This window comes from Callospermophilus lateralis, chromosome 16 (genome assembly GCF_048772815.1).
Source record: "Callospermophilus lateralis isolate mCalLat2 chromosome 16, mCalLat2.hap1, whole genome shotgun sequence".
In the NCBI taxonomy this organism is placed as follows: Eukaryota; Metazoa; Chordata; class Mammalia; order Rodentia; family Sciuridae; genus Callospermophilus; species Callospermophilus lateralis.
In genome coordinates this window covers 91478020-91491240 of record NC_135320.1, presented here as the reverse complement: position 1 = coordinate 91491240, position 13221 = coordinate 91478020, and the positions used below count along the sequence as shown (strand labels likewise).

The following is a 13221-nucleotide window of genomic DNA, read 5'->3' as shown; positions in this document are numbered from 1 at the left end:
TCAACGAGTGGGAAAATGAATTAAACAGACACCTCTCCAAAGAAGAAATACAAAAGGCCAATAAACATGAAAAAATTCTCAACATCTCTAGCAAATAGGGGCATGCAAATCAAAACTACACTGAGACTTCCTCTCACTCCAGTCAGAATGGCAGTCATCAAGAATGCAAACAACAAGTGCTGGAGAGGGGACCAAGGGGACACTTTATGCTCTTGCTGGGATTTAAATTGTTACAACCACCTCGGAAATCAGTATGGAGGCTCCTCAAAAGATTAGGCATGAGGGGCTGGGCGTGGCTCGGCAGAGGAGCACTCACCTACACACAAGGCCCTGGGTTCAATCCTCAGCATCACATAAAAATAAATAAATAAATAAAGGTATTGATAACTACAACTAAATATAAAAAAAGACTAGGCATGAGACCACCATAGGACCAGCGGTACCCCTCCTCAATATTTACCCTAAAGCATTAAAATCATCTTACTACAGCAATACATGCAAGCCATGTTTACCTGATTTTTTTCTTGTGGTGCTGGGGATCAGACCCAGGGCCTTGTGCATGCAAGGCAAGCACTCAACCCACTGAGCTAGCCCATGTTTGTAGCAGCATGATTCACAGCAGCCAAACCCTGGAACCAGCCTAGGTACCCACCATCAGATGAATGATAAAGAAAATGTGGTGTAGTCTCCGACTCTACCCATTTACCTGCAAATGCCATAATTTTATTCTCTTTTAACGCTGAGTAGTATTCCATTGTGTATAGACCACATCTTCTTTATCATTCATCTAACTGAAGGGCATCTAGGTTGGCTCCACAGTTTAGCTATTATGAATTGTGCTGCTATAACACTGATGTGGCTGTGTCCCTGTAGTGTGCTGATTTTAAGTCTTTTGGGTATAGTCCGAGGAGAGGGATAACTGGGTCAAATGGTGGTTCCACTCCAATTTTCCAAGGAATCTCCATACTGTTTTCCATATTGGCTGCACCAGTTTGCAGTACCACCAGCAGTGTAGGAGCATAACTTTTCCCCACATCCTTGCCAACTCTTATTGTTGTTTGTATTCTTTTTTTATATACTTTTATTTATTTATTTTTATGTGGTGCTGAGGATCAGACCCAGAGCCTCGCATGTGCAAGGTGAGCGCTCTACCACTGAGCCCTAGCCTCAGCCCCTGTTTGTATTCTTAATGGCTGCCATTCTGACTGGAGTGAGATGAAATCTTAGAGTAGCTTTGATTTGCATTTCTCTAATTGCTGGAGACGTTGGACATTTTTTCATATATTTGTTGACTGATTGTAGATCCTCTTCTGAGAAGTGCCTGTTCAGTTTCTTGGCCCATTATTGATTGGATCATTTGTTCTTTTGATGTTATCTGATGTGCGTGTGGTAAAAATTTGCTCCCATTCTGTAGGCTCTCTGTTCACCCCCCTGATTGTTTCTTTTGCTGAGAAGAAACTTTTTAGTTTGAATCCATCCCATTATTAATTCTTGATTTTAATTCTTGCACTACAGGAGTCTTATTAAGGAAGTTGGGGCATAATCCAACATGACGGAGATTTGGGCCTACTTTTTCTTCTATTAGGCACAGGGTCTCTGGTTTAATTCCTAGGTTCTTGATCCGCTTTGAGTTTTGTGCATGGTGAGAGTTAGGGGTTTAATTTCATTTTGCTGCATATGGATTTCCAGTTTTCCCAGCACCATTTGTTGAAGAGGCTATCTTTTCTCCAATGCATGCTCTTGGCACCTTTGTCTCATATAAGATAACTGTAATTATGTGGGTGAGTCTCTGTGTCCTCTATTCTGTACCATTGGTCTACAAGGCTATTTTGGTGCCAATACCATGGTGTTTTTGTTACTATTGCTCTGTAGTATAGTTTAAGGTCTGGTAGAGTGATGCCACCTACTTCACTCTTGCTGCTAAGCATTGCTTTAGCTATTCTGGGTCTCTTATTTTTCCAGATGAATTTCATGATTGCTTTTTCTGTTTCTGTGAGGACCGTCATTGGGATGTTGATTGGAATTGCACTGAATCTGTATAGTGCCTTTGGTAGTATGGTCATTTTGACAATGTTAATTCTGCCTATCCAAGAGCAAGGGAGATCTTTCCATCTTCTAAGGTCTTCTTTAATTTCCTTCTGTAGTTTTCATTGTAGAGGTCTTTCACCTCTTTCATTAAGTCGATTCCCAACTATTTAACTTTTTTTTTGAGGCTATTTTAAGTGGGGTGGTTTCCCTCATTTCCCTTTCAGAGGACTCGTCACTGAGGCACAGAGATGCCTTTCATTTTTGGGTGCTGATCCTGCTATTTTGCTGAATTCATTTATTAGTTCTAAAAATTTTCTGGTGGAGCTTTCTGGGTCTTCTTTGAGACCACCATGACCAAACACCAGGCGGACAGAGGGACTGCTGAGCAGATCAATTTACCAAAGTTTCATTCAATACTTTACAAAAACTACTTCAAAAAAACGTTATTTCATTTTCTGCCTAATGGCAATCAAGGGCCGTTGGTTGATTCTGCCCATGCGGCCAGCAGATGTGCACTGCACTTTCTCTGCATCTACTGAGACGGGACGGGCGTGGATTCTTATCTTCGGTCTGTTGATGTGATGAATCACATCTCTTGATCTCCGTTATGTCGGACCCACCTTGCATCCCTGGGATGAACCCCATGCCGAATGCTTTCTGTGACATGAGGAGGTGATTCACATGGGGCTGGAGGGGAGGGAGAGGAAGGGAGGGGAGTGGAGGTAGGAAAGATGGTGGAATGAGATGGACATGGTCACCCTAAGTACACGTATGGAGTCACGAATGGTGTGATATAAAAGATCATGCTCTATATGTGTACTATGGATTGAAACACATTCTGCTGTCATGTATAACAAATTAGAAAATGTGGTATACATATACAACGGAGTTTAATCCAGCCATAAAGAAGAATGAAATTGTGTCTTTGCAGGAAATTGGATACAACTTGAGACCATTATGTTAAGCAAATAAGCTGAACTCTGAAGGTCAAGATTGATATTTTCTGGCACATGTGGAAGACAGAGAGAAAAAAGGAACAGGAAGTTGAGGGGATCTCATGAAAACTGATGGGACATCAGTAGGGGAAAGGACCAAGGGGAGAGAAGAGGGGGCCGGGAAATACTGGGGAGTGACATGGCCAAATGATCCTGTGACACTGTGACACCTAACAATCTACAACCACAAATCCCACTGTGTACAGCTAGTGCACTGAGAAAAAAATATGGAGACTGTGCCCAGCGGCACACGGCGGAGGTTCCTAACTGCTGAGCCTGCCCACACTTCAATGTGAGTGGACGACTCACAGTGGCACTGCATGTGATGGAATGCACTCAGCAGTGGACAGGAACTGCAGGGTGACCTGAGAGTCCAGCTCAGCAGGACTGGGTGGCTCAGTGGCAGAGTGCTTGGTTAGCAAGCACAGTGCCCTGAGTTCAATCGCCAGTACTTGGAGAAAAACGCCTGATACAAGGGGAGGAGCTGACTTGAGCTACACTCCGTCAAGTCCACCTAGGCATTCTGGAAAAGCAAAACCAGAGGGACAGCTGGCTACCAGGAGGCAAGGGAACGTGGGGTGCCAGATGTCCTGTGTCTTGACACAGTGCTTATGTGACTGTCATCAAAAGCACATGTGGCAATTTAAAGGGTGCATTTTCCTGTATGCAAATACACCTTAGTGAGACTGACTTAAAGAAAAGTAAGAGGGCCGGGGGCAGTGGCACACGCCCCGTCATCCTCAGTACCCCCCCCCAAAAAAAGATAAACACAGGCAGTGGCTGTTACCAGTGTGAGAGCTGACCTCAGGGACAAACCCAGTTTTTACTAAACCTTCCCAGGCCACACCCAGCTTCTAGATCACTGCAGTGCTCTGGAGGGACCCAGGGCCTCCCCACCTGCCCTTCACTTTTACCAGTCACCTGCTACTTTTCAAGAAGAAACTGACTTATTTACTAGCTTTTAAGACAGAAAAGCCCCAAAGAGAACCACGTCTCTGCTTTTTGCCTCTTCTGAGTTTTGGGAGCTGCCAGTGGACTCAAGGTGCAGAGACCCCGACTCAGAAACAGGGAACCTCAGTGCACAGACTCAGGTCACATGGCCACCTGCTGCTGGGACAGCAGCTCCTGGTGACGAGCACTAACAGAGGTTGGGGAATGTAGGCCAAAGAGCCTAGCAGCTGCTGGGCCCAGAGCTGGTGGTGAGGCTGGTGGGTGACGCTGGTGGGTGAGGCGTGGCCCTTACCTCCTGCTCAGGGGGCAGCGCACACTGCTGCACGATGTACTCAATCATCACCTCGCCTCCAGGCTGCTCCAGGTAGCCATGGTGAGCCATGGCGCTGATCACCTGCACCACAGCCCGTTTCACCTGCCCAGAACCAACAGGTCAGGAAGGGGCCAGACAGAGACTGTCATGCCAATCCAGCCGGCAGACAGGGGCCTTATTGCTCCCCCTGCACTGCACACAAGCCTGCACCTACACCCACCTTGGAACCACACCCACACCTGCGCCTGAGCTCCTAACTGTGCCAGTACCCACACCTGCACCTGCACGCATGCTTATACCTCTACCTGTGCCCACACCTGCACCTACACCTCTATCAGTGCCTGCAGCTGTGCCCTCACCTGTACTTGTGCTGTTTGGTCCCTGGGCTGCAGAAGCCCCATTATCCCCTGCAGCATCCTCCTCCAGTGGTGGACGAGCCCAGCTCTGTCGGGGGCCTCTCTTCCTTCTTCCCCACAGCCCCCACTCCCACAGCCCTTCATCAGTCACCCTGTCTCACTCCTTCCCTTCTCCGTCCACTTCCATCGGCCTCACCCAAGTCTATGCCAGCAGTCCTGCTGAAGGGCCCACCCCAAATCACCCTGCCCTCAGCCCCTGAACACTGGCCAGCGGCGCCCGGACCACTCAGCCTCCTGGTGTCCCTGCCTGAGGTCTGCCTGGCCTCGGGTGCACTGCTTCAGGGCGGGCTGCTCTTGGTACATGGTTTCCGGGGGCATCACTGCCCTGGCCATGGTCCCTGAGGTGAGCCTTCACCCAGACACTCCTGGGAGTCCTCAGCGGCATGTCCAGCCCTGCTCCATAAGCACTCCTGGTGGCTCGAAGGCGTGGCCAGTCCAACATGCTGAAACAAGCTACACTGCCCCCAGAGCCAGCACTGCCTCCATCCCAACGCCACACTGTCCCCAGAGACATTGGCCTCTGCTCCCACCCAAAGCCTCTGCACATACTGCTCCCTTGGGAGGCTTCTCCCTCATCTTGAGAAAGTCTCTGCAGAGGTTGGACATCATCATCCCAGCGAGGCCTCTTCAGAGCACCCCTAGCTCACACTACCCCAGTGACACGCGTGCCTACAGGAAAAGGTGGGTTGGGCTGGCAGCTGACTGCCTAGAGAGCAGCAGATGGCCTAAGTGACCTGCAGTAGGGGCAGGTGTGGGCACAGATGCCCCTGGTACTGCAGATGTCATGTGAGCCCCATGACAGCTGCAGGGCCTTGTAAGGGAGGCATCAGGGGACACCTCTGAACACAAGGGTTTGTGCACTATGGAGCGTGACCCTGCCACAGGGGTAACTCGGGACCCAGGCCAGAAGCTCCAGGGAAAACAGTGAGAGGAGAACCCAGGGAGCAGGCCAGAGCCAGCAGAAAAGGCTGGAGCAGGCCCCAGAGGAGCGCAGGTCCCTGCTGCCCCTGAGTAAGCAGGCCCTGCCCACTGTAGCAGGTCCTGACCGCACTGAGCACAGGAAACCTGCATGGCCCAAGAGGGGTCTTGACCCTGGAGATCACCCATAAGCCACCAGAAGGTCCTGCTGATAAGAACGCCCACTGGGGCTGGGGCTGGGCTCAGTGATGGAGCGCTTGCTCTCACATGTGAGGCCCTGGGTTCGATCCTCTGCACCACATAAAAATAAACAAACAAAATAAAGGTATGGTGTCCAACTACAACAAGATATATTAAAAAAAAAAAAAAGAATGCCCACTGGCTTAGGCCACAGGCCAAAACACATGGTCTAACAATGTGATTCTGACCACAAGAGGTCCCTGTCTATGGGTCTGGACCTCGCCTGCACTCTGTCCCACGAGGTTCTGGCTCGGGCTGATTTTATCCTGCATCTTCTCCCTGCAGCAGACTAACTAAAAACATAACAGCTTCATGAGTTCTCTGAGTCCCTCAAGTGAGTGCTGGACCGGAGGGTGGTACTTAAGAGCCCTGGACTTGCAGTTGGCCCCAGCAGTGAGTTGGTCCCTGGCATTAGGCCTGGTTAACTGTGTAAAGAGTATGATGAAGGCAGTTGCTGGCCACACACTAAACCCATGTGCTCCTCATGCTGGTGGCCCAGGGCCTGGTGAGGCAGAGCACTCTTCTGTGGCTGCTCAAGGTGGATCCCAGCCTGACCTGTCCAGTTTACCTTATTGTTGGTGTCCAGAAGAGGAAGCCTCATGGCAGAGAGAATAAAGGGCTTCTTAACTTCCATTTGAGCAGCTGCAAGAAATGAACACAATGGCTCAGTCTGCACCATGGCCAGAACCAGCCATCCCACCCACCTCTGTCCCAAGGCCCAGAACACTCCTCTAGAGTCTGGCCTTACCAGGCCTCCACGTGGGAGAAGGAGAAGGCCTAAGTCCACTGCTCTCTAGGGGACAAATGATTTTCCCCCAAATAACATTATTTTACCCAATTAAAAAGCTAAAATGTTGGCAGTTCAGGGAAGTAGGTTAAAAATATGGGCCTGAGCCAAGTATAGTTGTGCTCACTTGTAATCCCAGCAACTCAGGAGACTGAGTCAGGAAGAACAAGTTCAAGGCCAACCTGGACTACTTAGCAGGACTTTGTCTCAAAGTAAAAAAAAAAAAAAAAATAGGGGCTGGGGTTGTGGCTCAGCAGCAGAGCGTGTGCATGTGTGAGGCACTGTGTTCAATCCCTAGCCTCACAAAAAAAAAACAAATAAAATAAAGGCATTCTGTCCATCTACAACTACAAAATTTTTTTAAATAAATAAAAAATTCACAAGTTTTTTTAAATTAAAAAGTGTTGGGCATGCTGCTCAGTGTTAAGGAGTACTTACTTAGCATGTACTAAGCCCTGGGTTTAAACCCCAGCACCACCAAAAAAAAAAAAAAAATTTAAAGAGCCTGACAAGAAGATTGCAAACTTAAGGCAAAACGCCCCAGACACAGAGGACTGAGGATGTAGGTCAGTAACAGAACACCCTGGTTTCAATACCCAGGCAGAAAAAAGGAAGGAAGGAAGGAAAAAAAAGAGCCTGGGAGAGTTGACCAAGCCATTGCCCACTGGACGGCATGGACTCTCCATGGTCTCACCAGGTGGAGTCAGACGCCCTGGGCTCAGCACACATCTCGCCTGTTCCCAGGAGACGTGCGGCTGCTGGTCTGGGGACTCCCTCTTGCTGAAAACCAGCAACCTGACCCCTCTTTTCCTGATATATATATATATATATTTTAGAGAGAGAGTGTGAGAGAGAGTGTGAGAGAGAGAATTTTTTAATATTTATTTATGTTTTTTCAGTTTTCGGCGGACACAACATCTTTGTATGTGGTGCTGAGGATCGAACCCAGGCCGCACGCATGCCAGGTGAGCGCGCTACCACTTGAGCCACATCCCCAGCCCCTCTTTTCCCGATATCTAGAAGAGGTTAAAAAATGGCATCAGGAAGTGGTGGGATGGATCAAAGTGAGCGCAGAGGACTTGGGCGGGTGCAGCGACCACTACTGCACTGCGGGGAGCCAGGCTTTCATTCAGCGAGGGAGGCGTCATCCTGACATTTTAATCCACAGTCCAGAGCCCTGAAGCCACAGGAGCCACAGCACTGGCCAAACTGAGCTCCACGCTGCAGAAGACAGAGCCTGAGGCGGGGCTCGGCCTGGAGGCTTACCCCAGACCTCTGGGAGCTGCAGAAAACAGGCCCCGAAAAGAACAGGGAGCAGAGACAGACTCGCAACAGGGCATGTGCCCGGGCGGCGGGCGGCACGGGTGGGCCGCGTGAGAGCTAAGCTGGGCCAGTGAGAGGCAGTGGGAGCGCCTCCTGGAGGGGACCCCGTGTCAGGCAGGGAGGCGCAGGGCGTCAGGACCACAGGGGACACGGGCAGCACAGCCACAGCAAAGAGCAGGGACTCTGCTCCACTGCAGCAAGTGCCCTGAAGTGACCAGCACCAGGAGGTTCTGGTGGAATCACTGGACATTAAAGAAAAAATACTTGGATATCTGAAAACAAAAGCAGACAGAACAGGAGAGAAAGTTACCTACGTCAGGTTTGGATGGCGAACTCCAACAAAACCCAGGACTCCCCCTCCATTGGAATTTCAGATAGACAACAAACAGCATTTTAGCACAAGAACGTCTCAGTCATACTGGGGGCCTGCTGGTCTCTGCTGAATCTGGCAACTCCTTGCCAAAAGCAAAGGAGTGACCTGCTAACCCATGAGACTGGAGCCGGGGGTTGGACACGCAGCCAAGTGTCCGTCACCCACACAGAGCCAGACAAGCAGGCAGGCAAGGCTGTGCTCACGAGCCTCCCCGAGCCAGCCGACAGCCACACGCATGCAGCCCCTGCAGAAAGAGCCAGAGGAGGGCGGGAAGGAGGGCAGACACTGTGCAGGGGGAGCCAGGGCAGTGGGAGAGACACGTTCGCAGCTTCGTGCTCAGTCACCCTACAGGGGAAGCATTGTGACTCTAGTGTCAGTGCTCTGTGACAGGGTGAGAAAAATAAGGAATGGCCAGGCAGGGTGGCACAGGCCTGTCGTCCCAGGGCTGGGAGGCTGAGGCAGGAGGATCTCAAGTTCAAAGACAGCCTCAGCAAGGCCCTAAGCAATTCAGCGAGGCCTGCCTCTAAAAGGCCAGGGTGTGGCTCAGTGGTGAAGCAGCCCTGGGTCCAATCCCTGGTACCAAAACGAAAGTAAAGATAAAAAACACCCAAAAGGGGCTACAGGACATTGTGATTCCATCAGCCCCGAGAGCCAGAGAGTCCCAAGGGGAGGGACCAGAGGGAGAACCTGCCACTCAGAGGGACTGCGTGTGGGCCAGAGAGCGGCTCGCCACGGGCTGTCACTTCTACAAGTGGACGTGCTGTGGTCTGGATGTGAAGTGCCCTAAGAGCTACAACACTGACACAGGAGCGTCCAGCGGTGCTGTGGGGGGTGAGGCCTCACTGGTCCATTGGTTTGAGTGGACCAACTGGTGGTGACTGCCAGCAGGCAGGAAGAGGACGGGGGAGGGCAGGTCGCTGGGCATGTCCTGGAAGTGGGCATCTGCCCAGTGGACCTTCCCACTCGGCTTCCCACTCTGCCCTGGCAGGGGCACTTCTTCCTTCAGGCCCTCCTGCCGTGACCCTCTGCCCTGCTGCAGGCCCCCGCAGTGGACTCAGCAGCCGGGGGTGGACCTCTGAAATGGGAGTGAGGTGACCATTTCCCCCCAGAGTCGTCCTGCCAGATATTTGGTGACCATGATGAAACGGTGACTAACACAGCACAGAAAATGACGTCAGAGGACAGAGCAGAAATGCAGGTCGATGGAGGGACTTCTCAGTGGGAGAGTGTGTGCGGGAGGGGAGGGCCAAGGAGCCGGGCCAGCCACGGGCACCGTGAGCCTAGGGTGGAGAGAGGCCTGGAGTTCCGTCGCCTGGCCTGGGCCCTGCCTAGGCTAGCCCCCAGGCCAGGTACTCGGCCTTTCTGCACCTCCTGCAACACACAGGGGCCGCTGGTGACGGACAGGAAGTGCTGATCTGGGAGACTACTCATCAGGGTGGAGAGTCCTGCCTTCAAACTCCCTCCCAGCCCAGATGGCCACTAGCAGCACCACAGGGACGCGAAGCCAACAGGCCCAGGCTGACTGTGCCGGCAGAGGCCCGTGTCCCATGCCCTCCCTGGACTCCTGGGTCCAGCACCGTTCCTGCCCCTGCCCCATCTCAAACTGTCCCTACATCATTCCCACAGCTCTGCGGGCTGCCCCAGTCCCACGGCCACTATCTGCAACCCGGCACTGGTAAAGAGCTGACCTCACAGGACAGAAGCCAGTGCACATGTCCCGTAACAGGCCAGACAGGCTTTGTGGGGTGCAGATCCTGCCTCACACGTGTTCCCAAGTTGCTTAGCAAACGCAGCATGCCCAGCCCTATTTGATTTTATTTTGAGACAGGGTCTTGATAAGTCGCCCAGTCTAGCCTCACACTTATGGTCCTCCTGGCCTCCTGAGGAGCCATGATCACAGCACCACCACACCCAGCCTTGCACTTGCTTTTGGAATCTGTTAAGAATGTAACCTAGGGGCTGGGGCTGGGGCTGGGGCTCAGTGATAGAGCACTTGCCTCGAATGTGTGGGGTCCTGGGTTCCATCCTCAGTATCACATAGATAAATAAATAAGAAAAGTATTGTGTCTATCTACAACTGAAAACTTCAAAAAAAATTTTAATGTAAACTATCACCAACTTTCAGCCTAAGGTGGCTCATGGTCTGACTCCTCTAAAAGGAGATCAATAAGACTCACCAAAAAACAAACCCACAGGTAAAACTGTGATTCGTTTTTTCAAACTTATTGTTGATCAATTAAATCAGCCTTAAATGCAGGAAACCTGAATCTTCAACTGTGTAGAGACCATCAGGCACAGCTACTCAGGACATACTCCAGAAATGGCCTCGCTCCTCAGAGAAAGGACTCTGCATTAACAAAGTCTGAGAACTAAACTAAGCCAGAGTGTGGCTTCAACTAGATCCCACAGGAGAGCAAGCCACACCAGGCAAGTGTGTTTACTGTCAGGCTCTGTGACTGGGTCCTGTGCTGACGGGGTCAGGGGAACACACAGGGAGTCAGGCAGGGCCTTCAGGGCACTGCGGTCTGCAGCCTATATCAAGGCAGGTACCAGAGATCCACGTCCAGTGAAGGGCAGATGGACACTGCTCTTGTAGGATTTTGCAAAATAGAAAGGTGGAAAAAAATTTTAGGAAATTCAAAATAAAGGCCCAGCACAGGGGTGGGTACCAGAAAGAAGTCCCGCTTCTTGGGAGGCTGAGGCAGGAGTATCACTTGAGCCCAGGGGTTCAGGGCCAGCTGGGCAACACAGCAAGACCCTGTGTCTTAATGAACGAAAAATGAAGCCCAAGTGCAATGCTACTTTTCACCTAAAAGGCCATCTCCACCTTCCAAGCACTACCCCACACCGGACACAGTGCAGGCGTGGAGGGCACTTACCAGCTGAGTTGATGAGGTGCCTCAGGATCTGCAGGGTACCCACACGCAGTCGCTCACTGCTGGTGTCCAGCCTGGGCAGCAGGAAGGCCAGCAGCCGGTCAGGGAGGCAGCAGGCTGTGGGACAACATGCACATCAGGCGGGGTCTAACAGCCTCTCCTTTATGCCTCCGAATCCTCAGGGCCAGCGTCCATCTGTCCTGGCCATCTTGCTCCCAGCAAAACACAAAGACTCGCTTTGGGGACCGAGGGAAGCTGGAACCCAGGCCACCATCTCCGCCCCACAGCCTTCTCAAGGGCGCCAGTCTCAGGGCAGGCATTGGAGCACACCCTCCTGCCAGGGCAGAGGCCCAGCAGGCAGCACCAGCTGGAGCACAGGAGATCCAAACCTTGCGCCCACAGGATCTGAGCGCCCACTCAGCTTCTCAAACTCACAGGGCCCCCAGAGGCCTCAGCATCCCGCTTGCTCTGGGCAGAGCTGCACCTGGGAGCAGCTCTTCAGCATTTGGGCCCCAGGCCAGTGCAGATCTAGGCAACCCAGGCTGGAGCCTCCAGCCCGGAGCTCTCAGCTGCCAACAGGAACAGGGGGCTATGACCCATGCAGATGCCTTCACCTTGGTGAACCAGGTTGTCAGGAGCAAGGTCTGCCTATGTCCTCATCAGACCTGCTGTCCTCCTGCACACACACCTGGTATTGCCTCTCCTTCCATGCCCCAGGGGGACACTGGTATCGCTGGCCCTGAGCATGCATGGATGCAGGGAACAGAGCTGGCACAACAGCCTCTGCTGTGCAGGAGATCAGGTGATGACATCTCTAGCTGGAGTCAGGTAAAGTTGGAAGGATGGCCAGGACCAGGATAAGAGGCACCATGGAGCTGGTCATGGTGAGGAGCAGGGGCAGAGCCTCTAGGACGGGCAGGACCATAACATGCATCTACCTGGAAACTAAGAGGCTGGGGCAGTGGTGAGGGCTCAGCCCACTGGGGCCTCTGGGACGCTGGGCAGAGGTAGAAAGGCGGCCTCCTCTTCCCGTCACACCATCCTCTACATGAAGAGGCAACTGGCGCAGTGTGTCCCTGAGGTACCTGTTCAAGGAGGAGCCTGCCACTCACCCAGCACCGTGAAGCAGCGCAGCACCTCCTTCTGGCTGCTCATCACCAGGGGACTCGAGGACTCCACGGGCACACAGATCTGCTCCAGGGAACAGGACAGAGGTCACAGGGGACAACGCTTGCTGCCCTCCTGGGGCTCAGAGCCCCAGCAAATCACTCTCCAGCTATGCCCAGGTGCCAGCTGTGGGACACACATGCTGTACCATCAGAGGTGCCTGGGTGGCCAGTCCCTTGCAGTCGGGGGGGGGGGGGCGGGTAGAGAAACACCACACCACACAGACACAGGCAGAACGAGTCTGCAGGACAGCAGCATGCCCACGTCCCTGGGTGTGCACTCCCAGCCATGCGCTGGAGCCAGTCCCCTCTGGAATTAAGCACCAGAGACATCCGGAGCTCACGCCTTCAAAAGGTGCCTTGATTAAAAAGTAAAGACTAAAAGAAAAACCTCTGGGCTTCACTGAGCCTCACTAACGCAGGCACGCTCAGTGGGCCCGCAGGCCCCGCCCACCTCCTCAGTGTTACGGCCCGGGACCCAGGTAGGGCCTCTGGACGAGGCTCTAAGGAACCTCAGGGCCCACCCTGCAGCCACGAGAGGGACCCCAGCACAGAGCAGCGCCCAGCCCAGGGCTGTCCCTTGCCTGACAGCACGCCTCCTGGGAGTTCAGGGAGGAAGCAGGTGAGGTGCAGGGCAGAGGGCCAGACCTGAGCCCTCACCACCTGACAGGCCCGACCCTTGGCCTCTGAGGAGGCCTGGGAGGACCACTCCGGAGAGTCAGGTCCCTCTCAGAAGCAGGCCTTCCAGCCCAGCAAAGCCTCTGGATGACAGTGCCTGCAGAGGGCAGGTCCACAGGGGAAATGGGGCGGCTTCCATGGTAAGTGGTGCACAGCA

General features: G+C 52.7%; 1 protein-coding gene across 5 annotated transcripts in view; it reads right to left on the bottom strand.

The window, feature by feature from the left end:
- The window catches only part of Mroh1 (maestro heat like repeat family member 1), a 73393-nt gene that overhangs the window by 32126 nt on the left and 28046 nt on the right, over positions 1–13221 (bottom strand). For 4 of the 5 annotated variants that reach the window (XM_076836096.2, XM_076836098.2, XM_076836097.2 and 1 more), the window contains exons 10-13: positions 12333–12411; positions 11224–11337; positions 6430–6503; positions 4267–4389 (exon numbers count right to left, since the gene is read on the bottom strand). The exons of the other annotated variant lie outside the window; for it this stretch is intronic. In XM_076836096.2, coding sequence (XP_076692211.2) covers positions 4267–4389; positions 6430–6503; positions 11224–11337; positions 12333–12411 — 390 coding nt within the window. The remainder of the gene's footprint in view (positions 1–4266; positions 4390–6429; positions 6504–11223; positions 11338–12332; positions 12412–13221) is intronic. 5 annotated transcript variants of the gene reach the window in all.